The sequence below is a fragment of the Zeugodacus cucurbitae genome, chromosome 6 (genome assembly GCF_028554725.1).
Source record: "Zeugodacus cucurbitae isolate PBARC_wt_2022May chromosome 6, idZeuCucr1.2, whole genome shotgun sequence".
Lineage (NCBI taxonomy): Eukaryota > Metazoa > Arthropoda > Insecta > Diptera > Tephritidae > Zeugodacus > Zeugodacus cucurbitae.
In genome coordinates, this window is record NC_071671.1 from 27,038,929 (window position 1) to 27,066,374 (window position 27,446).

At 31.1% G+C, this 27,446-nt stretch overlaps 3 protein-coding genes across 6 annotated transcripts in view; 1 reads left to right on the top strand and 2 right to left on the bottom strand.

Moving 5' to 3' along the window:
* Positions 1-19,116, bottom strand: part of LOC105219588 (probable serine/threonine-protein kinase DDB_G0267686) — a 155,389-nt gene extending 136,273 nt beyond the window's left edge. Inside the window, exons 1-2 of one of the 4 annotated variants that reach the window (XM_054234182.1) lie at positions 12,177-12,418; positions 11,825-11,901 (exon numbers count right to left, since the gene is read on the bottom strand). The gene's annotated coding sequence lies outside the window, so the exon portion shown is untranslated. Of the gene's footprint in view, positions 1-11,824; positions 11,902-12,102; positions 12,419-17,410 lie in introns of those variants that run through there. The other 3 variants (XM_054234181.1, XM_054234184.1, XM_054234183.1) reach the window with 3 other exon arrangements.
* Positions 19,117-20,040: 924 nt separating this feature from the next.
* On the top strand, positions 20,041-21,694 carry LOC105215997 (periodic tryptophan protein 1 homolog). Its single transcript, XM_011190243.3, has one exon. The coding sequence runs from the start codon at positions 20,163-20,165 to the stop codon at positions 21,546-21,548; it is 1,386 nt and encodes a 461-aa protein (XP_011188545.2). The 5' UTR covers positions 20,041-20,162; the 3' UTR covers positions 21,549-21,694.
* LOC105216004 (U7 snRNA-associated Sm-like protein LSm11) lies at positions 21,620-22,612 on the bottom strand (the record flags this gene model as incomplete). The annotated part of the gene is made up of 1 exon (XM_011190249.3): positions 21,620-22,612. A coding segment is annotated over one exon (870 nt), but the record flags the coding sequence as incomplete, so codon positions are not given.
* Positions 22,613-27,446: the final 4,834 nt, after the last annotated feature.

Genomic DNA, 27,446 nt, shown 5'->3' on the forward strand with positions numbered 1-27,446 from the left:
AGAAGTATACTAAACAAAAGAAAAATAAATTAATTACAACAAAAAAAGATTAAATTCATAATTTTAAATCAATTATTAAAAAAAAAATATAAAAAAACGATCAAAATAAAAAAAAACGAAAAAATAAATATTATACTCCCAAAAAGTATTACTCACTACTATATTACCAACAAATAAAATTATAAAGAAAAAATTAGTTTAATTCCACATAAAAACGAGTTCTGCCAGACTGCAGCCAAATAAGTTTGACCCTCAGCATGCAGAGAGTGGCACTGAACAAACGCGTCATATACCAACAAATAAACAAAAAACCAAAACACTACAATTATGACACATACATACAAAAACAGCAACAACAAATTGAAGAATATTTAACAGCAACAATAAAAAAATCAAGATAAGACAACAAATGAACTTTATAAAAGCCAAATAAGCTACTGTGTTGGCATGCTTTGTTGTAGTTGGTTTATGCATTCACTTGTTGTTGGTTTATACTTTGATTGTTGTTATTGTTGTTCTTTATATATACACTCGTTTTGGTTGTCATTTGTAGTAACATTAAGCGACAAAAAAGTGAAATTACACTACGTTCACTTCTGAAGAATATACGTTGACCTTTTTGTTGCAGTTGTTGTTGTTGTTACATTTTCCACTTATTACACGCGTTCATGTAGCGAAGCGGAGTTAAAGGCCGCCACTGCTGGTGTTTATTTGCATAAATAATTAAAAAAAAATACAAATACACAAACAAACAAACACAAAAAGTGTGGCAACGCTGAAAAGAAAGTTTTTAGTTTGTCATTCTTCTTCGGACGTTGAAACTTGAAACTTCAAAGAAAAATTGAAATTAAAAAAAAACAATAATAATAATAAAACAGAACAACCAAAGCGACCCCAAACAGTTCTGCCGCGCCATGATTCTCGCTTTAATTTATGCGCTTGCCTCTGAAATTTTCCTCAACTCGACTCAACTCTGTCTGTATTGTAGTTCTGTAGAATTTTAGCGTTTGCGCTTTGTTAGCATTTTTCTTGCATTTAAATATTCGTTAATAATTAAGCATAAAAGGCGTATACAAAATGAAAAAAATATATATATGAAGAGTTCTCTCACTCACTAAGGTAAAAGTGCTCTTGGATGTGGCTTTATTTGGACGCCCTTCGTAACGTTTTCGGACTTTTTTATGCTTAATACGGTGTTGTTGTTGTTGTTTTCTCTATATTTTCTTTTTGTTTTTTACTTGCATATGCTTATGTGTATTTATTACAAATTTATATGGCCTTAATTTTTTAATGCCGCACTCCGCCCGGTACCCAGTAGCTGTCAATTTAAAATGCAATTAAGTAGCCACTCAGTGAGCCATTAAATTTTGAGCCTCCCATTATTAAGCCCACATTTGGCATTTTTCGCACGTTTTGTCAAGTGACACATGGCATTAAATGGATTTTGCCTATATTGGGTGTGAAATAATGCATGGGTTGGGTGCTTTAGAGCATATTTGATTTATTTGCTATTAATTTTCTTATTTGTTGTTCATTGGAAATGTAAGAAATTAAGATAATAATAAAAATATAAGATAAAAACACAAAAAGATAAAGGAAAATTCTTAGTAAAAAATATAAAATATTATTTACTATAAAAATATAAAATATTATTTACTAAGAATTTAAAAAAATTAAAATAATTAAATAAATATAATTTATAACTTAATTTAAAAATGAAAAAAAAAAAATTAAGATAAATAAAAAAGTTAAAATATTAAATCCTAACAATTAATACGTGTTCAAAAAATAACGGGAATTTTCGTTTAAAAAAAATCATTTATCCCATTCGATATCATGCACTTATGCGAGCGCTTTTTCCGATCCGATCTGCTCAAACTCGATTTCTTCGATAAACTTTAGCTCTTTAAGCGATATTTCATATGCTTTAATGTTCTTTTTATTTTCAGAATTAGGAAAAAGTCACACGGAGTCATGTCTGGCGAATATGAAAGCATCGTAAAAAAACCATGGGACTTACGGAATTGGAAATCTTAAAATTCGCGTTATTTTTTTAACTCACTCCCTATGCTGTTGCGAAAATAAGAATTCGTACTAAAATATTTCTCAGAATCAATTATGTAATTTCCAGGACACGACAAGATGGATACCACCAAAAGAGAAAATACGCCATATTCTACAATTTTTCGTCGATAAAGACGCCATCCATGCGACTGGAAATGTGAATAATGATTAGGTCCTGATACTATTGACTTAATCCGTTTCAGTAACTTTCATGTCAAAGCTAAACCATGCTCCGGAAGGCCAATTGTTGAAAATATAGACAAAACAATGGAAATCGTCAAGTCCGTCTATAATGCTTCGACTATCCAGGACCAAACACTGCACGATAAACCGTTTCGAACCGTTTAAATAAGTCTGAATACAAAAGGAAGCTCGAAGCTCTGAGTACGACATAAAATAACACAGAGAAACCTCAAGAACCGAATTTCCATCTGCGAATCGTTGCTGAATCGCAATAAAATCGATAAAATACTGAAGCAGATAGTTACAGGTGATGAAAACTGGTTCTCTAACGACAACGTTAAGCGAAAACGGGCATGATCGAATCGCTCTGAACTGGCGCAAATTGTGACCAAACCAGGAATGAGGGTTAGGAAAGCTTTGGTGGAATAGGCAGGTAACCATTTATGATGAGCTCCTCTCCTAAAGGTAAACACTATCGGACCTGTACTAAAAACCTGTACAAAAATTGGATCGTCTGAAGGAAGCAACCAGCTTTGGCCAATAGTAGAGGAATTGTATTCCACACACAACGATAGTGACTCGTCAGAAGTTTCGGGGGCTTAGTTGGGAGCTTTTTATTCCTGCACTTTATAATACGGGCCTGACACCAAATGATTACTACCTATTACTGTCTATGATGTGTGAAGTTGTTTGTAAGTAAGAGAAGCTGATGTAAATCTATCATCACAGCTCTATGCCAATATGGACGAATGTTTCTATGATAGTGTCATTATGTAACAACCTTCAAAATGGCAACAAGTTATTGAACGCAACGGTACATATCTGACCTAATTCTGAGTACTCTATTATAATCTGTAATTTAATACAGTCTCTTTGATTAAAAATTCTGAACACGAATTCGAATGAAAAGTATGTCATAAACGCTTCAAAATGCACTTACTACTCTAGACTCTAGAGTCTAGAGTCAATAAAATTATTAAAAACTTGTAATGCAATTATTCTATATTAAATTTCTCTCGCACTCTCTTTTTCTCTCTATACACAGGCATCTCTAGTTTGTAGTCTACCAAATTCTATAACAAATTATCTAGGCGGCACACCCTGAAATGTAATGCGCACTACTAAGTGCAACATACAAATAGTAAAGAGAAGTAGAAGCAGAAGCAGAAGAGGCAATTAAACGCAATTTAATTTAATTCAATTAATGCACTTCTAGACAACGTTGATATTTATAACAATAATAACAACTTCAGCAATAATAAAACATAAAAATAATAATAAAAACAAAGAAAACAAAATCGGAAAAAGAATTCACAATTAAACTGCAAGTAGAAGCAACAAATGCGCAACCAAATGCAACACGGCCAAAACGCAACACAAAAGCAGTTAGACAGTCAGGCACACAACTAGACAGGCTTACACTCAGTCTGCCAACTAGTGAGCCATTCAGTCAGGCAGTCAGACCCACAGTCTAACAGTCAGTCAGCCACTCAGTGAGTTAGTCAGTCAGTCAGTCAGGCACGAAGTCATTGCTAGTTGGGTTAGTTAGGCATTCAGCGAGTCTTGTAATTGCTACATATTATACATTCACATTCATATTTATGTATGTCAGACACGTTCGCATGGAACGTATGCAAAATGCATATGAAAAACAAATCAGAAACAACAAAAAAAACTAATGCAATTGCCACATTCACTTATCTTGTGCTCTTTGCTTTTGAGTGGCAAAAAATGCAATTAAATTTATGAATAATTTTTTCTCCTTCTACGCTTGAAATGGTAATAAATTTGCCGAGTAATATTTAGAACGAAAAGTAATGGAAAAGACTGGCTACGGCGTATGCTAATGGAAAGGCATAAAATAATGTATTTACATTTGTTCTTAAGATTTTGCTTAAGTTGGGTGCTGTTCGCAGACCATTGTGCTAAGTAGTTAATGTGGCAACCCTGATGGAAGCACAGAACAAAGCTGAAAAAGAGTAATCTTTATGAGAACAGTCGATAAAACATCCTCAGAGGTTTTAAATATTGAGAGTCTATGATCACCAAGCTTTCAATGGGTAAAAAACTCGCGATATAAACTACTAACGAAGTGAGATAAAAAAGTATTATCAATTAAAAGATCCACAAAAGCTCGAAAAAGGCTTCCCTGAACTTTAATCTGCAAAAGCTCGAGAAATACCTCCTTAAGATTTTGCCGTATGACATTAAGACAAAATGATCTAACTTAATGAAACTCCAAGGGTGTTCAAGTAAAAACTGAAAGCTATACTTTTGTAGTGAACATCAGAGGTTGATTACTCTTCGTTCCAATTTGCGAACAATGATGATTTTGGCGATTTACTCTGAAAGCTTTCATGTGCCGATAATAAATAACATATTTTTATAACTTTTATTAGATTATCAACTTCAAAACTCGTTCGAGCTTCCAAAGTCGAATTGAAAAAGAGTTCTAAAGCTTTTAATGCAACAAAGTTAAACCTCCTAATGTTTTCTTTCAATTACGTTTAATTACGAAAAAATTTTAAAGCTTCCAAGTTTTCAAAAAGCCTTCGAAGCTTTCGAAAATTGTTTAAAAAAAATGCAACAATATTCAACTTTCTAGTGTTTTGTATTACATTAAAAAAAATTATTAAAATTTCCCAGTTTTCAAAAAGCTCAAAAGCTTCTAAAGCTTCCAAAAATTTTTTTGTTTAAGAAAATTGTTTTTTTAGGAAAAAAATTATTACAGGTTGGGATTTCTTAATAGTATGCAAAAACTTTGTTAAAGCTTCACAAAAAGCTTTCGATCAAATAACGTGAAATAAAGTTCAAAAAAATAAAATTAAGTCACCGATGGCACGTATTTATTAACGTATTGTTTGAAAACCAAAGAAATACTGTAAAACAATAGAGAATTGCAAAAGGCACATGGTATTTAACACAGCCAAGGAACTGTCAGACCATTGAATTGAAGGCAGCTTTTGCAAAATTCAACAAAGAAGCAAGAGTGCGCGCATAAAAACACCATAAACAATAACACTTAATAAAACTAACACCAAAAACAGAAGAAATAAAAAAAAAATATTTGAAAAAAAATATATATAAAATAAAAAATACAAGAAAAAAATAAAAAAAAAAGATTTTGCAGTTACTGCACTTGGCTACGTTAATGGTTTCAACATTGAAAAATACGCGTATGAAACGCAACAAAGTGTAGAGCATTAAGGTTTGTGTTATTTGAAATTTTTAATTTTTTTCGAAATTTTATTTTCATTTTTTTTATAAATTTCCAAATTTTTTTTATTACTTTTCTGAAATATTTTTTATTTTTTCTAATTTTTTGTTTAATTTTTTTCCACATTTTTTCACTCTTTTGTTATTGTTTAAGACCTAGTAGCCAAACACTTGAAAGTCAGTGATTGCAACAGACCAAAAAATAGCACAGACAGACATACATACGTGTTTAGCTATGTGTGTGTTTGCGCCGACTTAAGCATAAATATAATCATATGTACGAATATAATCCGCCAGTTGCTGTTGTGTTTATATGAAATGAATTGCGATACTTAAAGTGAAGTATCTAATGCCAAAGTGGTATTTAGTGATGGTAATTGTTGCTGCTATTGTTATTGGTGTTACTGCATGTAATATTATTGCGTGTACGAGTTTATGGCCGCAAAAAGCTCATATAATGAATTACACACATACACACATATACAAATGTATATTCATATGAAATCATTTATATGTGTGTGGGTAGTTGGTGGCAGTCGCGCACTAAATCGCAATTGTAACGCAACACTTGCAGCTTGCAACAGACGCCGCACAGCCGCAAAAACACAATGGTTTATGAAAATAAGAAAAACACATACAGATGTACATACACAAAATTTCAATTATGTTTGTATGTATTTTTGTATGGAATATAAGTGAATTTGTAGACACTTTTCTGAATATAGAAACTAAAAACATATTCATAAATAGTACTTTAAAGAAGCTGCTTTCCTGCCCATACGAAAGAAGTCTCCTCAGCACTTGAGCCAAAGCATGCTACAAACACAGATACATATATACACACATATTCATATTGCAAACAGCAAAAGCAAACTGTTTTACAAAAACAACAATAAAAAATGTTGTTAATTTGCTCATGATTAAAAATATAACAATAATAATAATCATAGTAATAATAATCAGAAGAGTCAGCGCACATTTATACGCGTTAGTTGGGGCATATGAAGAGCATTAGAGTGTGCTTAGCTCGCGCTGCTGATGACTCAGTAGGAATTTTTCTAAACATAAATAAATTTTATTATTTTTGAAATATTTGTAAAAGCAACAAACTTTAGTAAAATAAAAACGAATAATAAAATATAAAATATAAAAAATAAAAAAAAAATTATAATTAAAATTTAATAAAAATAATAAAATAAAAATAGTTAAATAGAAGAATTAAAAAAAAATAGTTAAATGGAAAAATTAAAGTTATTAACAAATTAAAAAAAATAATAATTAAATAGAAAAATAAAAACTTATAAAAAGAAAATAATTTATCAAGAAATAACGATTAAATATAAAAATTAAAAATAATGGAAAAATAAAGATTTCTAAAAAAAATATAATGATTATTAAATAATAAGAAAAATTACTGTTATTAAATAACTAAAAAGAAATAATATTTTATAAAAAAAAGGATTTAATTTTTTGCTCACTTTTTATTCCGAAATTTATTGAAGAAGAATTCCAAAAAAAAAAAAAATTGAATTTAAAATTTTTTAACAAAAATATATTTCAGTTTTAACCGTTAAGTAAAAAATAGTTGGCAACCATTTCTCTCGGTATTTATGAAAATCAACTAAAAGTATATAAATCAAATTATTTAATTTTTTATGTTTAAAAATTGCGATTAAAAACCGAGTTGCCAACCTTTTTATATTATTTAGCTTAAATATTTAAAATAAATATCTAAAATTCTAAATAATATATGTAGGCATATGTATATACAGATAAGAAAAATATTGACATAGAATATTTCATGATTTTAATTCATTTATAACGATGTCATGCCCATAAAATTTGCCCATTTTCCATTTTGTAAAAAAATCTGAGTGTAGCTTTCATCTGCCATTTCTTATGTAAAATTTAGTGTTTCTGACGTTTTTCGTTAGTGAGTTAACCCATTTTTAGTAATTTTCAACCTAACCTTTGTATGGGAGGTGAACGTGGTTATTATCCGATTTCTTTCATTTTTGGACTGTATTAAAAAATGGCTAAAAAACACAACTGCAGTAAATTTGGTTAATATAGCTCTATTGATTTGCGAGATATGTACAAAAAACCTATTTGGGGGCGGGGCCACGCCCACTTCCCCAAAAAAATTACATCCAAATATGCCCCTTCATAGCGCGATCCTACATACCAAATTTTATTTCCATAGCTTTATTTATGGCTTAGTTATGGCACTTTATGTGTTTTCGGTTTTCGCCATTTTGTGGGCGTGGCAGTGGTCCGATTTTGCTCATTTCCTATGGTGCCAAGAAATAAGTGTGCGAAGTTTCATCAAGATATCTTAATTTTTACTCAAGTTACAGCTTGCACAGCCGGACAGACGGACGGACAGACAGACATTCGGATTTGAACTCCACTCTTCACCCTGATCACTTTGGTATTTATAACCCTATATCTAACACGTTTAGTTTTGGGTGTTACAAACAACCGTTATGTGAACAAAACTATAATACTCTCTTTAGCAACATTTGTTGCGAGAGTATAAAAAAGTGTGGCAACACCGATTTTTATTTTTTTTTTATTTTTTTTAGGGACACGTATCCGATAAACTAAACTAATTGTAAAAAGTAAAAAAAAAATTGCAAACTAATAGCTTATAAATACAGTTGAACTTCCATAACTCGAACATCAATGACTCGAACCCTTGAATTGGCAATAGAAGGCAAATTTCCTACAAATTACCTTCTGTAACACCAGAGAATATGAAGTAATACAAATAGTAATAAAAAAATTACTTCATATTCTCTGGTAACACGGAAGTCTCCCTAACTCGAAGCTTTTTTGTGGATTATAGTGATTCGAGTTAGGAAGTTCAACTGTTGTTGTAAGCATATAACTGCTAACGGTAACACATCAATTCTAGAGATATGATAATTTCAGTATGAAATAAATCATGCTTCCAATATTTCTCCTATAGAATATTTAACTTACATATAATAAGAAAATTCGACTAAATTTCTCGCTTTACCTCAAAAATTTCCTACAGGGCACTCACCAACCGATTGTATGTACCCAAGTAAGCACATTGTATTTATAAAGCGTTGTAGCCCAATTGCTGTGGGCGAATTGTTGCAAAATCACCAACAGTGATTATACGAAAAAGCTAAGTACTTAGTCCGTAGACAGCAGCAGCAGTGGCAGTGGCTGCGGCCATAAATCGGCAGTAATTTAACGTGAAATTAATGGAATTACAATGCTGTAAAATGAAGTGAGCGGATTTGACGTTGAGTGAGTGGGATGAGCACCTAACAAATATTATATGTAGATACTTGTGTAGCAATAAAGCACATTTGATGAACTGGCAGCTGCTGCTGCGGATAATCATTCACGCTGCGAGTAGTTAAGTTTAAAATAAATTGTGTTGGACAGCCAAAGCCAAAAGCAAGGAAATATGTATTTATTCTGCACACCAACGTTGCCTAACACGAATGCATGTATGTTTGTATGTATGTATGCAAGTGTGTGTGTGGCAAGAATTATGAATGCAGTCAAGAGTAATCCACTGAGTTGGATTAAATGAAGTTTTATAGCAGCAATAACATTACACGCTCTAAAAACGAGTAAGTGTGTATGTATGGATGTATGGTCAATTTTACAGTTTTCGAACCAGAATTTTTTTTCCTGAAATATATTTGCATTTATTAAAAAAAAAAAATCATAAAAAACACCAAACTTGTATTGCGAGCTCACAAACATTTGCTGCAAGTACCCAAGTACAGTCGACTCTCGTTAATTCAAACCTGCGATAATTCGAACCTCTCTATAATTCAAAGTTATCACGAGTTCCCTACTAAATCTCTTTATATTTCGAACTAAATCAATGCATTTTCATACACTTGGTAATTCGAACAAAAAAATCATTGCTATTTAACAAAACGACGCGTTAATTCGAACTCATCAGCGTCCAACACTCGACAATTCAAAGTTGCAGAGAGAAGAGGCGGAAAGATTGTAAGTACATTTTGCGACAAGTTCAAACTTGTATCAAGATACACGAGCCTTTGTTTTTGTTATGATTAGTTTCACTATTTGACGCACACACTTCTCACGAATTGGTATGTTTGGTTATTCAGTTACTGTTACTCTTCCTTTGGTATGCAGATTAAAAGTTAGCGTTAGTTATGATACCTAGAAAGTATAAATGTTTGACAATTGCTGAAAAGAAAAAGTTAATCGAAAAAGTAGAAGAAGGTGAGAAGAAGAGTGATGTCGCAAAAGATTTTTTAGCAATAGAACCATTAGTTGACATCAGCGGGGTGAGTTTTTCTGATTTTGTTCAAGTGGATGAAAGTGTTGCTGTCTGAGGTTCACTAACCGATGGCGAAATTTTATCTGCGACAGATACGCAAAGTAACGATGAAGATGAGGACGATACATCGGAACCTTTGGCACAGGTGTCCTCATTTGATACCTTACAAAGCTTCTGTCTACAAAACGAAAGTGATGAAAAAGCATTTCAGGCACTTTTTCTCTTAAAAAAAGTTATTAAAGCTAACCAGTATAACAAAGTTCTTTCGAAAGATTAATTAATTCACATTACGAATACATGTATGTACACGAATGTACCTCTTAATTCTTGTCATTTTTATATTAATAAATAAAAATTAACCAACGCTTAGTAATTCGAAGGTTTATTTATTTTCTCTCACAAATTTCGAACCATTTGATATTTCAAACACTTGTTAATTCGTAATATTTCAAGAGTCCCCCGAGTTTCGAATTAACGAGAGTCAACTGTATATGCTTACATACAGAACGCTATGTTTGTAGACACATTTACCCCCTAGAATGTTTAAAAATAAAATAATAATGAAATGTAAATGCATTAAAAATGTATTTGAACCTGTTTTTATTGCACTTGAGGCACAAGTAAGCCCCCTATAAATACAAACATTATGTTTGTGGGCACAGACACACAACCAAACGCACACAGAAGAAGACAATCGCACGAAAAAGGCTCTTAAGCAAATTTAAATCCACCTTTTTAAACAATCGAGCGTAGAAATATGACACTCTTTAGTAATGGTCGACATTTCTACAATCTTATTTTGGGGTAAATTGCTTGGTAAAGAGAAGCAGCAGCAAATGAAGTGAGACAGAAAAAAGAAATAAGTGCCGAGGAATAAATGGAAGTATTAAAGAATACTATCTATATACATATATACATATCGCACTTAGAGTAGGTCATTTTGTATTAAGACGTGACGTACATAAATACTACAAGGAGGGAAATCTCCCACTGAAGATCCTTATCAGCAATATAAGTCTCCAGACCCCCACCGAAATATATAAATTCGAATATTTTTCAGTAAAGCATGTATATAGAACCGCTGTACCCAGAAAACCTCTGAAACACAGCGAAATCTATCTCAAGATCACACAAAAATGTATAATATCCGGCATTTTGACACTTCTCAATACTTTAAGAATCATTGAAATAAAAAACCTGTGTTCCCAAACATACAAGACACACTATACTACGAAGAGAGACAATTCCGACTGAGGGTCCCTAAAATGTATCGATGTAAGTCTCAATATTTCCTTAGATATATAGAAACTCGAATATTTTTCAGTTAAGCATGGTTAGAAGTCTACAACACCCACAAAGCCTCTTGAACACAGCGAAATCTATCTCAAGATCACACAAAAGTTCTCTTTAAGAATCATTGAAATAAAAATGAGTGTTTCCAAACATACAAGACACACTACACTAAAAAGAGAGTCTGATGATCCACAAAAAGTGTCGATATAAGTCTTAAGACCCCACATAAATAAAAAATCTCGAAAAATGTTAATTAAAGCATGCATACAGGTCCCCAACACCCAGAAATATCGCGAACACAGCAAAATCTATCTCAGGATCACACAAAAGTAAATAAAATCCACAACTTTTACATTTCTGAACTGTTAAAGAATCATCGAAATAAAAAAAGTGTGTTTTCATACATAAAAGACACACTATACAAGAAAGAGATCTAGAAATTGTATCGATATAAGTCTCAAGACCTCCTTAAAAATATATAAACCCCAATAGTTTTTTAATGAAACCTGCATGAAGATTAAATGTACCCGGAATATATCTAAAATATAGCAATATCTAGCTCAAGACCCCAAAGAAATATATAAACTATGATACTTCGACATTTCTTAACTCTTTAAGAACCATTAAAATAAAAAAACAGTATTCTCAAACATAAAAGACACAAGAAAATACGTTAGATTATCTTAATTTTTTTTTTATTTACAATAAAATACCACAAAACTAAAAAATCAAAGCATCTTCATTAAAACACTAAACAGAACTTACCAAGCGGAATTCCGAAAGTATAATCTAGTGTTGAAACAGCAAAAAACTATGCCAAGTATTCTTCATCCAGCCAACAACTGAGCAAAATGAATTTTATAAGATTACAAATGATTAGTTTGCCGTTACAAAATGAGATTACATATAACGGCTACACTAAATATCTTTTAAAAGTAATTGACAAGAGTTTGCTGAAACAATAAAACCACTCACTACGACTGTAACACCAAACAAAAAATGTTCAGCATAATGAAGTTACCAACAACACACATTCGACTCACATATATCTCACGAAGTATCAATAATTCACCATAGATTTGCAAAATAACTACAAATTTACATCGCATACACTCACCGATACGAAAAGCAAAGAGTTATTAAACCGTTAACTTAACACACGAGACTTTAATGTGCCAAAAAATTTAACGAAGATTTAAAAAAATGTATTAACTCATAGAAATAGAAACAAAATAGCGGAAATTGCACTATTACCGTTGTAAAATTTTGCATAAATACAAAAATTTAACAAATTCAAATAACGAAACAGATTAAAAAAAATTACAATGAAATCTTTCAACAATAAATTTGTATATTTCTGTTGCAAACAACTCTCTAATGACACAAAGAAAATACTTCAAATTTGAATGTGAATGATAATGACATTGCCAGCGCGCAGAAAAAAATCGAAGCAAAAGTGGGGTGAAATATAATTATGCAATATTTGAATATTTGTAGTTTGAAATTTGGAAAAAATAAAATAAAATAAAAAATATATTACGAAATAAAATAAAGATAATAAATATAATATCATTGTTAATAATAATAGAGTAATTAAAAAAATACTAGAAACATAAAAAAAATTAAAAATTATATAAATAAATAACCAAACAGAATAAGAAAAAATAACTGAAATTGTAAAAAGATAACATTAAATATACTAAAATACAATGAACACATTAAAAAATTCAAACAAAAATACATATTTAAAATTTTTTCCACAATATTAATTAAAAATAGCAATTTGACGACTAAATAAGATTTAGATAATTTTTACAGAAAAGAATACGCTAAGCGAATTATATTTTCTTTTACAAAAAATACGTATTTTTTTTTAATTTGTTTCATTATTTGATTAAAAAAAAAATCTTTTTTCCTAATTTTTTTTTAATTAGGAAAATATCATTTTTATTATAAAAAAATCAGTAATATTTAAAATATACAATTTAAAAAAGGTATTTTATTTACAATAATTATGTAAATCACGTATTTTTATTAAAAAAATCAGCAATATTTAAAAGGTTTAAAATTTATGAAAAAGTAATTTTATTTTATTTTTATATTAAATTTTTTCTACGATTATTATTATGATTTTACGATCTTTTAAAACATATTTTTTAATTACCTATATTTGATTTTTATGAACAATCGCTTTCAGATTTTTTATAAAATAAATTCTAAATGGTAAGAAATTATTAAAAAACAACTATTAATTAAAAAAAATTAAAATTTTCAAGTTTTTATATTCAAAAATTACCAATATTTAAAAAATCAAAAATAAATTTATGTACATATTTGAAATAACTAATTTTAAAACTAACAATAATTAAGCAATTTGTAACAAAAAAATATATTATAATTGAAATTTGAATTAAATTTATTCATTTTAACTTATCTTTCATCTGCGAAATTATTGAAAATAGTTGGTTTTTATTTAAAAAAAAAATTCAAAATTTTCTAAAAATCTTTATTTTTATTTTTCTATTGCATTTTTCAATAAAAATTTTACTTTTTATTCTAACGAATTTTTATAATATATATATATTTTTTTTTTTACATGGCATTTAAAATTGTTTTTACTAAAATTGGGATAAAAAAAATTATAAAAATACATATAGAAAATAAAAATAAAATTTTTACAAAAAAAATTACTAATTTTTCAAAAAACACAAAAAGAATAAGTTTTTTTAATTGAAAAATTATCAATATTTAAAAAATGAAAATCAAAACTAAAATTAAAACTAAAATTAAAATTAAAATTAAAATTAAAATTAAAATTAAAATTAAAATTAAAATTAAAATTAAAATTAAAATTAAAATTAAAATTAAAATTAAAATTAAAATTAAAATCAAAATTAAAATTATTATTAATGACTCTCATAAAACTACAAAGAATTGAAATTGAAATTTAATTAATTTCCTTCTTTCTTCTGTGAATTTTTTGCAAAAATTGTGTTTATTGAAAAATAAAAATTTTGTAAAATTATTTATTTCTATTTGTATATTTTATTATTCAAGAAAATTTTCAATTTTTATTCATAGGATTTTTTGTAATATATTGATTATAAAAATCTCATTTAAATTTTTTTTTATAAAAATTGGGGCAAAAATAATAAAAAAATAAATATAAAATACAGAATAGTTGAACAAAAGCAATTAATAACAATTTTAAATAAAAAATTGTTAAATTTTTATAGTAAAATTTACAAATATTTTAATTGAAATTCATATTGAATTTATTTATTTTAATTTGTGACTTTCTTCAGCGAAAACTTTTACTAAAAAATATTTAAAAATTTCGATGAAACTTGTTAGTAGTAATCAATTTAATATTTGTTGTTTAATAAAAATAAGTAAGGAAAATTATTTATTTATTAAACGTTTTGATTAAACTTGAAATATTTTCTTAGAAGAATAATGGAACCATTTGTTTTATACTAAAAAATCTGTATTACATTCTATAAGCAAATGAAATAAAAACAAAAAAAAAACATTTTATAATTATTACAATAAAAATATTTTTCTAAATATCTTTTTTAATATTCTAAATATCTTTTGTTACCACCTCTAAAATGCTTGCCTGCACAAAAGTAGTTAGATCAAAGATCAAAACCAAATAGGATATATTCTTATTGACCAAAGCAGGTCTAACTAAACTCGTTTTTACAAAGAAAAGTGCTTTAATATAATAAAAACCAATGTACACACATATCTATAAGCATGCTTACAAAAATAAATCAATGCTAACATACACACACACACAAAATATACATATGTACATAAGTAACAAACGAACTGGAGGCAGTGTCAACCAGCTAAACCAGTTTAGGTTTAAATGACCGACCAAACAAGCAAACCAAAGTACCAGAGTACCAACAGTCAACAAGACGAAAAGGTAAACAAAACTAGTATACAACACAACAACAATAGCAGAAAAACAATTGAAACAACAACAATAGTTACTGGTTGCAAGCGCATTAGTTTAGAAAAAAAATGTTGAAAAAATTTAGTTAATAAAGAAATATAAAAAAAGTTGATAACTAACTATGTAGCTGCACAAAAAGTTAGCAAGCAGCGTGCTTTAAGTAATGCAATCAACTAACGCGCTTAGTGCTAAATGTGGAAAAACTGCAAGGCGCGATGCAAAACTAGCTAGGAAAAACGATATAAAAAAGTATTAAAAACCAAAAAAAAATAATATAAGAACTAAAAAAAGTAAATAAAATTAAAATAAACAAGAAGTTAAAAGCAAAAAAAATTAAAAAAAAATATTCACAAGAAACTGTTAAAACTCAAAATAAGAACAAAAATGCACCTTGCATTACTCATGCCATATTAAGACAAAAAAAAACATACTGCATTCTTAAATGCAAGACATGCAGAGCAGGAAATGAACCTGTATGCACTTTTAAGTACATTTTGCATACGCCTTCGATTATGGCTATGAGAAGAACACTTCAGTTTACGAAGCGCAGCACTTGCTGCATAAATAGTACATATTTACATAAATATATATAAGTAAATATGTATGTTTGCCCACTTGTGTTTGCTAAGAGCCACCAGGTTCACAGGCCTGCTTGAAATGTATCGAAAGTATTGACCTCCAGCTGCCTGCGCATAGAATGAGTCGTATGTACGTACTGCTTTCTACGCGCAATGCAACCGCAGACACCGCAAATAATTTACAAACACACACAAATTGTAGTAAAAAAGTGCATATATGCATTTTCTTGTCGTCTGCTGTGCCTATATACTACTTGGACTTGCTGTAATGTCTTGAATTTTTATTTGAAACACCAGCAGTGAGGAATGAAATGAGAATTCAATTTTTGTGTGATTTTGAGACTAATAATTTATTTACTGAATGTAATATGTGGATTATCTCGTGTCTTCTTTGAAATTGAAGTAAATTTTTGAGGTTATGTAACACTTGAGAAGTGTAGTGTTTTCAAATCAAATAAAAACGCTCTACTATATCCTATAAAACTCACTATATAAATCGTATGCGAGCGGCGTACAAGTTCTCAATCTCAATGCATCTCATATTTGGTTAAATAGTAGGGTTTCAAAATAATTTCTGACCGGCTTTTTACAGAACAAACTTTTTTATGCTTAAAGTTTTCGAGCCTTAGAAATTTCTTGTGAATGTTGTAATAGAATAAGCCAATATTTAATTCAAATTCTTAATAGTTGATATAACAAACACTTTGGTTATCCTAAGCTCCTTCTGGTTCTAACACTACCACCTTAACCTTCTAGTTAATGCTAAAACAAACTCTTCCCTCAAAATTTCGATGAAGTTTTTAACGATTTTTTTTACAGAACAAAGTTTTTTATGCTTAAAGTTTTCGAGCCTTAGAAATTTTTCAAATTCTTCACGCTTTTACCAGATCATAAGCTTAAATGACTTAGTTGATATAACAAAACACTTTGGATATCCTAAGCTCCTTTTGGTTCTAACACTTCCGATGAAGTTTTTAACGATTTTTTCTCACTTATCACTTTTTCTCATCAGGTTAGATCCCTCAGCTTTCTATCAGTCCTTGACTCTATCGATTTCTTTTAGATGTCTATAATTATTTTGAAACTTTTTATATAAATCTCACTTGATAAATCTTCGCTAAAATTTAACAGTAATTCGTTCCCAAGCATCTATTTTAAGATCTATAAGAAAGTGAAGCCATAAGATCTGGTCACTAACTTATTAGAATGAAGTTTGTACATTGAATACCGCATTATACAGTAGATTTGAATATTCCTTTCCAATTGTCGGAATTCATGACAATCCAATCGGAATATATTTGATTTGAGGTGATTTCATAGGCTGATATTTTAAGATTTTCATATTTGATACTTTTCATCGAATAGGCGCTATCTTTAATGAAATCTAACGCCAAATCGGCTAATATTTATGTTTCATTAGATTGAACGTGTCATTGAACTTGCTACTCAACCTTAGTAAAACCCAGAAAGCATTTTACCCAAGATTAAACTAAAATATTTTTGGTCTCTAAATTAGTTAGAGAAATTAATGCTTTCCTCATTAATGGCTTGTCTCTTAAACTTTGCGTGCCGGCAACACATTTCTATTTAGTAAATAGAGCAGCACATTAGTAACGAAGAAGCCGAAAAGATCGAAGAAACAAGCTAAGCACTTCCTAAACAAAACCTATCAATATACATATGTATTAACAACACAATGCTATTAACGTATGTATGTATAGAGATATACATATGTATATGCGCGATCATTAGCAATTGAGATCAGTGGCACATGGTTGGGAGATTAATGAAAATGAATGCATAACTTACCTATTACAAAGTTGTCTTAGAGACGAAACTAGCCAAAAATTTAACTATATTTGTCGATATGTATGCGTTTCCAAATATCGCTTATCTCTTCCACTGGCACGAGAGGTCACTGCCTTCTATATAAAAATGTTGCCATTCTATATTTTGCTGAATGCTTGATGCTTAACTATAGCACACCACTTATTGTTGTTGCTATTATGGCTGGTTAGCCCTGCGGCTCCAACTGACCGGTTACTAAACACACGCGAAACGCGCACTCGTATACACCGTATAAACGTAATTAAGTGAAGGAAGAAAATACGTTGCAGCAGCGGGAGAACGTTTATGAATAGTGGACGCAGATACAAGACACAGCTGTAGCTAAATGATCTTAACAAATGCGCACTGTAAAATATTGGGGAACGCGAGTTGCATGCGCGGCACACGCAGTGAAGACCCGGAAATCTTAACGCTGCGTCGAATGTGTAACCAAAGCAGGCAGCGGGATAATCACCACAAGACACCAATAAAACAAAAGAGCGCACCTAGTAAGCCACGACGACTGAATTATCGAAGTCAAAGTTGTTTGAGCTGCGAGTATGCAATGCAACGGATGCTTATTTTTTTCCTGCTTTAAGCTTGCTTTTTTATGTAGAAATGTTTATATATATACAACAACACGCACACACACACTTTTTTAGTTGGTTGTACGCCAAAACACGGCTTGTAGGTACCTTAATTTAACTAGTTTACGGATACCCTTTTGGCTTTTGTCGTTTGCCTTTTGCCTTTAAACTTCCTCAAACGCGAATTGGTCACTGTTTCGGATGGATGCTACGTTTGTATTAGTATGTATTTTCTTCTTATTTTATTTATTTACAATTTATTATTTTCTTTGCTGATGCTAATGCTAAGTACTCTTGTTGTTAGCAAACCGGTTTGCTATTACGTTTTTCGTGCACATTCGTATATACTTCGTAAGGTTTTTATTTCATATTTATTTATTTTCTTATTAACTTATTTGGCTTTTGTGATTATGCAGCATCAATTGATTTGATGCTGTAATGCTGGGCTTGATTGGTTTGCAATAGTTGTTGTTTTTTTGTTAATACAAATCCACATTTACTCAATTTTTTGCAATACTTTCAAAATCTTTTCATATTTTAATATTTACTACACTTGTAAATTCAAATGCAAATCACTTTTTTTAATATTTTGATTATTAAATGCAAAACAGCTGTGAAATATTGTGCGAATGTCAGTAAATGCAGTGACAACACAAAAACAATGCGCACACAAGTACCGCAAACAAACAAACAGGAAAAAATAACAACAAATGCAACACTACACAAGTGGCAATGCCAAAAGAATCATAATTATTTACACAGAAAACACAACAAACACGTTTGCTGCCTGGCAAGCACTGCTGTTCTGTTCCCTTCTTCTGGCTGCCCTAAATTAAGTTATAAGAGGCACAGCCTCCCTGCTCACTCCGCTTCAACCTTTTCGCAATGCATTCGTTATTTAAATAATTTCATACATTTTTATTAAAACACAAATTGCGGCACTTTTTCGCGACATTCCCATTAGAGTTACAAACACTACACGCTATCCTCGCTGGACGCAATAAGACGACAAGAAGCCGTGCTAAACTACTGAGACAAACAATACAACCGTTCCGATCACTCGCATCATTCGAACTTAACTCGATTTGCTACAAATCCAACTCGACTACTCAATGTGGCGCTGGCAAAGCAACGACTGCTCCAGCAATAAACACAACTGAGCAAATGCAAAGTAAACACAAATTAGTAATAAAAGCAATAACAAAACGAAGCAAAGAAGTCAGCACCGACAGCCGTGTGTAGGAACAACAACAGTCGGATGATGCTTGGGGCTGTTACATTAAAATTGTATGCCAACAACAACGCTGTGTATAAATGCCGCTCCCTTTATTTGTCTGTTTGAAAGAGCAGAAATAAAATATATGCAAAATTGAGTGTAAGAGCATTGAGTGAGAACTAAAGGGAGGCAAAGCAAAAACTAGCGAAAGGGCGGTATTGCCGGACTGTTCGATGGTAAATATCATGTTTTAAATAAAAATTAATAATTTTTTGGGATGGAGGCATTAAACAATTTTTAATTAATACAAAAACAAAGAAATAACAATAAAATAATATACTATATATAATAAAATATTAAGAAAAAATAAAACATAAATTATAATTACATATAAAGTAAATTACAATAAAAAATTAAATAATTATGAAAAATAGAATTGTATAAAATAATAGAAAATAGCAGTCAGAGTATGTTTTCTGTCACTAGAACAACAAAAAAACGTTTGTATGATTATAAATTCGGTCTTAAAAATCAGCTAAAAGCGAAAAATAAAAATATTACGTATACAAAGCTACCTCATAAGAACTTACTATCATAAGAACTTCGAAAAACAAATTTCTTTGAAGTTTTGTAAAGAAAAAGGCGCACAGCTGCTAGTAATTTTGCACTTAATAAAGATTATAAAATTTCTAAACAATATTAAACATTACACATCTAAATTTTGTACTTTCCAGTTTTTACTCTTCCACACAGTGTGTGAACACCACAATGCACTCCGAAAAGAACTCGAAGCAGAGACAAAAACCATCGCAACAAATGTCATCTACAAATTTGACAAGCACGTGTTTACGTTTCCTACCAGTTGGTATCTTCATTATAAATTTCTTATTTGCTTTAATTGTGCGTTAAAGTTATTAAATATACGCCAAAAATGGAGGAGGACGGACCGCAAGAGGCCACAATTGATTTTGTGCCTGCACTTTGTTTTGTACCACGCGGCGTCGCTAAGGAGCGACCAGAAAAGATTGTGCTTACACAGACAGAGCTGGCGCGTATCATTGCAGAGACAAAAGACACGCTCGCAGAAGACGGTGCGGATGATGATGACGAGGATGAAGATATTGACAACGACGGCGACGACAACGAAATGGAGATAGATGAGGAAGCTGCAGCTGCCGCTAATCGTAATCCAGACGATGAATTTGGTTTTGATACTTACGACGAAGAAGGTGCATCAAAAACAGCTGATATTGCTTCGGTCGTTGATGCAAATGAGCAGCTACCGGATGAAGATAATGATTCCGAGGCGGAAGATGAAATCATTAAACCAACTGACAATTTAATATTGGTTGGACACGTGCAAGACGATGCAGCTTCCATGGAAGTGTGGGTGTTTAATGAGGACGAAGAATCTTTATACACACATCACGACTTCATACTTCCTAGTTTCCCACTATGTATAGAGTGGATGAATCATGATCCTGGTAGTGATAAACCCGGCAATATGTGCGCTATTGGTTGTATGGATCCAGTGATCACCGTTTGGGATTTAGATATACAAGACTCAATGGAGCCTACATTTAAATTGGGTTCAAAAGGTAGTCGTAAAAAGCAAAAAGATCCCTATGGTCATACCGACGCAGTTTTGGATCTGTCATGGAATCGTCATTTTGAACATATACTCGCCAGTGGTTCTGTTGATCAGACACTTATATTGTGGGATTTAGATGAAGGCCAACCACATACTACCATAACAGCGTTTGAAGAAAAGGTGCAATCGTTGGAGTTTCATCCAGATGAAGCACAAAGTATTCTAGCGGGCAGTGCAGATGGTATAGTGCGCCTATTCGATTGTCGTAATGCTGATACAGTAGAGAGTGACTATGTTAAATGGAAAATACCCGGTGAGGTGGAAAAAGTGTTGTGGAATCCAACTTATACCAATAATTTTGTTGTTGGCACCAACGATGGCAGTTTGCATTATGCTGACAGAAGACAGCCTGATAAGCTGCTGTGGTCAATCAAAGGACATGAAGAGGAAATTTCTGGTGTGTGCTTCAATAAAGAAGTGGCGAATTTGTTGACCTCAACGTCCACGGATGGCATGTTGAAAGTGTGGGATTTCAATGTCGGTGCTATAAGGGAAGTGTACTCGCATGATTTCCAAATGGGACGCCTACAATGTATGAAACAAAGTCCAGAAGATCCATTTACATTGGCGTTGGGAGGTGAAAAACCACCGCGTTGTCGTATTTACAACATAAAGAATTTCGAAGTGGTGCGAAAAGTTTTCAAGATTCCTGAAGTACTGCAATAAACGACGCATATTTGGCATATTATTTAGTTATAAAAAGTCATAATTTATGAGACACTGTAATAAGAATACAATTTTTATTTGGAATGAATACAAATATTTTATTCACTTGTATTGTATAAAAATAATAAAGTTTATAGACGAGAATATAGCTTAGCAAAATTTTTTGTATATTACCATATACAGTATTTTCATTTTCACGTCTCCATTTGTTTCAAATCACTTTTGGTGTTTGGTAGTAATACTAAAAGCGCAACTTGTTCGCCACGTAGAAACAACTGTTGCAAATGTCTACGGATTTCCACATTTTTTCTATTAATGCTTTTCACTTCTTGTTTTGGCAGTTTAATACCGAGTTCTTGTAATCTCCATGTGCAATCCTTCGGCACCCCACACATTTTATTTTCACTATATTTAAATTTACGTTGCTGATAGACTTCATCCACATCGCGTAACCATAAATTCCAGAATTTATCAAAGCATACAAGTGTGCCTTCCAAACTACCACGTATACCATACTCACGTCGCACCAACACACGTATACGGCGCTGTTCTTTCATGGACGCTTTTAATACTGACATAGGGCCAGTAACTGCATCAATGTATGTGAAAATATTGTGTGTATCCTTTTGCTTACGGCCAATACCTTTCACAGGCATTTGATGTGGCTGAAAACGACGTTGTTGTGCCTCCTCAGCTATGACTGTACGTTCTTTTGAGCTTCCAGGTTTAGCGCGCAACGCGCTATCATCCTTTTTCTCTGTGCTTTTAGGCACGACTGTATTATTACGTTTATTGAGATTCATAATACCGAAACGTTTAAATGCACTCTCGAAAGCTGCAAGATTTTGGTACAACACTTTTGGTAGTTTCTCACTAATGCGGTATTCCGGTGCGTATAGTGCGCGTAATGGATCAAATCGCTCGCTGGTTATGTCCAGCTCGCTATCCGCAGAGTTTGCAGAATCCTCCTCTGCTTGCTTGCCAATACCTGGTACTTCCGCCTCCGTTTTTTCCTCATCCTGCGTGGTTTTGTCCTTTATCTCGCTAATTTTGATTTTTGTATTTTAAATAATTATACAGATGAATGTTAAATGCACTTTGTAATGTAAATACACAATTTATGTGTTTTTTGCGAAGTGCCGATAATAAACAAAAACACAGCTGTTCTTACGTTGCCACTGTTATTAACTGACAGACTGAGTTGCCAAATTCGTGTAAATGAAAATTGTTTTACATATTTTAAAATTTAACGGAAATTAATTAAACTTAAAATAATTTGAAAATAAAACACTAATTAAATAAGTGAAAATTTTATAATATTGTTAAAGTAAAATAAAATAATTTATAGTAAATAAAAATAATCCTATTTATATGAGAAAAAAATAATAGTTTAAAATAAATCATTTTTTTATCTATAAATAATAAAAAAATAATAATCTAAATTAAGTTATTTGATTTTATTATCTTTTTTTATAGCATTTATTAATAGCATTTGTTTTTTTTTACTTTTTTAAGAGCAAAGAAGACAAATTAAATTGTAATAATAAAAAAAGTGTTATTATATCAATATCAAGATATTTTTTTATTATTAGTATAAATAATATATATTTTATAATAATAAAAATTAGGTAAAAATATGTCTTCTGTGATATACAAAAACAAATATAAATACATAAGAAACTAAAAAAGAATTTAATACCGAATATATAGGCATTCTTTAGAACCTACTAGGCCTATTCTGAGTAAATTAACAATTCTGATTGATAAAATAAAAAAAAATTAAAAATATATAATCCATAATTTTACTTAAATTACCAAAAAATCCTTATTTTGTCGTATATTTTGCATTAGTTTATGTATCGCTAGTGTAAACATTTTTTTTTAGTTAAATCTTCACAACAAAACTGGGTTAACTATTTTAACGGCAATAAATGTAGTAACCTAAATATTTTTTTAAGTAAATAAAAGCAAATGTCCATGAGAAAATCAGATTAGTGGTAGATAGGTGACCAACTTGCGTGCCTTGTGCAAAACATACACATTTTTATAATGTTTTCTCACTGGCAAGATGAACTGGGTGACGTTATCTAAGATAAATGTAAATAATGGAATCTCTAATTAAATAAATTATTAAGAATAACACTTTAGTCTTCACTCGTAGTATTTTTATCATATTTATTTTGAAATGACAGACAAAATTTTGGCTTTTAAAATAACCAAGGGAGATTTTAATAGGAAGTCAACAGACTCTAATGGCAAGCGTAAAATGGACTTTAGAAGTTTCGTAGCTTACAAACAGCGGATGCTTTTTCGCCTAGAGGTTTTTGGACATGCATCTGTGCTTGTTAAATTGTTACAAAATCTGATTTTTTTTAATTATTTTTTGACAATTTGAAATTTTTAACTAAATTTCTTCACACTTGCAAATTAACACTTACTAATGACAGGAAGCAAACACAGCAATCGGCTTTAAACGCCGTAATTAGTAACACAATATATGTAGATACATATGCAAGTTAGCTCTATAATTGTCATATTATTTTAAGAAAAAATTGCATTATCATTGCAACTAGACAAACAGTAGTTTAAATTTACAGATTTTTAAATAATTCAACGCTGACAATAGATTTAACGAGGGAAAAAAATCATAATAAACAGACAGGTGATACAAAACACGATATTAAAGGGCAATTTCTTCAGAGTGGGAGATTATCAAAGCAAAATAAAGCAAACAAATACCACTATTTTGAAGATTTAAAGCAAATTAATTTAAAAAAATTAAGGTTACAGCTTAATTTTTGTTGAAGAAGTATTTTACGGCTGACGAACATAATAGCATGTTCACACATGTAAACTAATGAGAGCGAAATAAATTAATTTTTTTTTTTTTATTTAGTACAGTTAAATTATTTATATATATTTTTTATACTCTCGCAACAAAGTTACTAAAGAGAGTATTATTGGCTTGTTCACATAACGGTTGTTTGTAACACCCAAAACTAAACGAGTTAGATATATGGTTAAGCCATAAAAAAAGCTATGGAAATAAAATTTGGTCCAAAGGATTGTTCTAGGAAGGGGCATATTTGGATGTAATTTTTTTGGGAAAGTGGGCGTGGCCCCGCCCCGTGCTAAGTTTTTTTGTATATATCTCGTAAACTACTAAAGCTATATCAACGAAACTCTCAGGATTTACTTATATAGTCCAAAAATGGAGGATATCGGATTATAACCACGCCCACCGCCCATACAAAGGTTATGTTGAAAACGACTAAAATGCTTTAATTTAGTAAGGGAAAACACCAGAAACCTTAAATTTGATTATAAAGAAGGTATAGAAGGGCTCCACCCAAATTGGTATACAAAATTTTAAGTAGGTATGGCTCCGTCCACTTATGGGTCAAAAACCATATCTCCGAAACTACTCGACCAATATCAATGAAATTTGGTTGATAACATTTTCTTTACATCCCAATGATATGTTGTGAAAATAGTCCAAATCGGTTCACAACCACGCCTACTTCCTATATACTAGAACTTTAAAGTCGACCTGAATAGTTCACTTTACAATATGTAAAGTAAGCACTAGTGAAGATATCGGAACAGAACTTTGCATAAATACTGCATTTATAGTGTGGCAGCCCCTTTCTAAAAATTGCCGTAATCGGACCATAAGTTTTCAAGGCCCCATATATCGAACATGTTCGGTCACAACCGAACTTAGTCCTTCCTTACTTGTTTATATATAATTTTGTATATATGTATGCATATTAGCTGCTTGAAAGTATTACAAAAATTCCATGCTTCATTATTCTGAAGATTTGAGGAGATGAAAAAACGCTTTGTGTTACTAACAAACAAATATTTTCCAGATAATATTGAACGCACTTTGACCTCACGCAGTGTCAAACAAAGCTGTGCGTAGGAAATATGTACATACATATGCATGTTTATTTTCCACTAATGATTCATGTCTGCCTAATTTTGTTATTGTCTTTTGTCATATTTTGTAAATTGAACGAGAAATATGCTAATCGATTACCTGATAGACAACAAGTGGCCGGTATTGGCTAATGCACTTATAGAAATATACATATGTACATAATGACGATACTGCTTTGCAGATAAACAGGCGTTGGCAAAAATTCGTTCGAGCGGGAGTCTTTAATTATATTTTTTGGGTTTCTAAATGCCAAAATCTGAGATATATTAAATATATATTGGCAGTATTTAACAAGGTCTAACAAAGACTTTGGCTAAACCTCAGTTTATTAAATAAAAACAATTAATTTCTGGGTAAATAAAAAAAGTACTTAAAGAAAGTAGAAAACAATTAAGAAGAATCTGCTACCTGGTTCAAAATGTTCCAAATACACTTAGTAAATCATAAAGAGTCACATAAAAAACGAAAAGATACGTACAATAATATTTGATTGAGGTTATTCACAAGAACAAAGGTTTTATTTGAGGAAAACGTTTTCATAAGGAATTAGTAACTCTCAAAGGGTAAAAAGTTTCAAGAGTACAATGAAAGGAGAGCTTCGAAACGGAGTTCCACGACATAATAACTATGGAGAGATGTGTGTAAAGTATTAAGAATTTAAAAAGAGAATCCAAACAGAAAAATCGATCAAGTTCACAAGAAATGACAAGTGCTCAAAATGATTCGATGTAGAGACAGAGCTGAAATTAAGAATTGAGCATACTGCAAGTAAAGGGTGTTCAATTTTATGACCAAATAATTAGCTTTATTATGAAGATAAGTGTTTGTCATTATGTTTTCAAATTGATTTTGGACAAGTGATCGCCGCTGCGGACTCGAATAAATTTCAGGTAAATTTTCGATCACTTTTTAATTTTGCAAAAATTATTAGCTTATTGAAAACTACACGTCTAAAAAATCATTAGGTTAGAAATTTAGCCAAATATAGCTAATAACGGAAAATTTGTCGAGGGAAATTATGGTGATAAGACACTCCAGAAATTATTGAACTGGACTAGTCGGATCAGTTTTTCTAAAAAAAGAATTTAAGTGTACAGCTCCCGTCCAAGAAAATTTCTTTATATTGCATAGAAAGTAGATAATCGACAATGAGCAACGAGGTAGTGATCAAAATTTTATCTGGAAGACATGTTGAACGCCTCGGAATGCCTCGGAACTCGTAATTTCGAGCAGGAGATCAAGGAACAGGTCAGTTTGCCTACGGTACACGGCCACAATACGAATAACATAAATACCCAAAAAACGAGAGGGGTCCATGAGACCCTCAATTGACCCTTTATGGCTGCGCCTCAGTAAAACACACTGCTATTATGCGCTTACGCACAAATATTTATGTATTTGTGACCGAAAATTTTCGCACTCGTGGCGCCGTTGCTGGTCGCTATTTTTTTTCCACACATCGCCCACTAATCACACTTTATCGCAAAGATACAAATATTTTTCTTTCTTTCGTCAACCATATGTTGTTATTGTTTTTGCTTGAAGCGTGTTGCTTAGACGTTCCATTGTTTATAAGTTGCGGTGTGTTATCATGCAAAGTATGCATGTGAGTTGTTGTTGTCGGGTTTGAGGTTGGGGGACATGATATATTTGTATATATGTACATATGTATGTATGTTTGTATGAGTGTCTAGCTTTTATCACTAACCACTAAAATAGTCGAAAAGCTGATTCGCTTTTGATAAGACTAGCTGGTTAAATAGACTGGAGGCCGTTTGAGAGCAAGAGTGGCGAAATGTTTGCTAACACACACATATATAGATATATATTTCAGTGGAGCAGTGCATACGTGAAGCGCTATTTCTGCATTTTTATTAATTTACTGTTACATTTACTTCCTTTCAACGACAAACGCTCTCTCTCTCTCGCGCACACACACACACACACGCGCCAGC

Coding starts and splice junctions, on each gene's coding strand:
- LOC105215997 (XM_011190243.3), top strand. CDS start 20,163: ATGGAGGAGGACGGACCGCAAGAGGCCACAATTGATTTTGTGCCTGCA.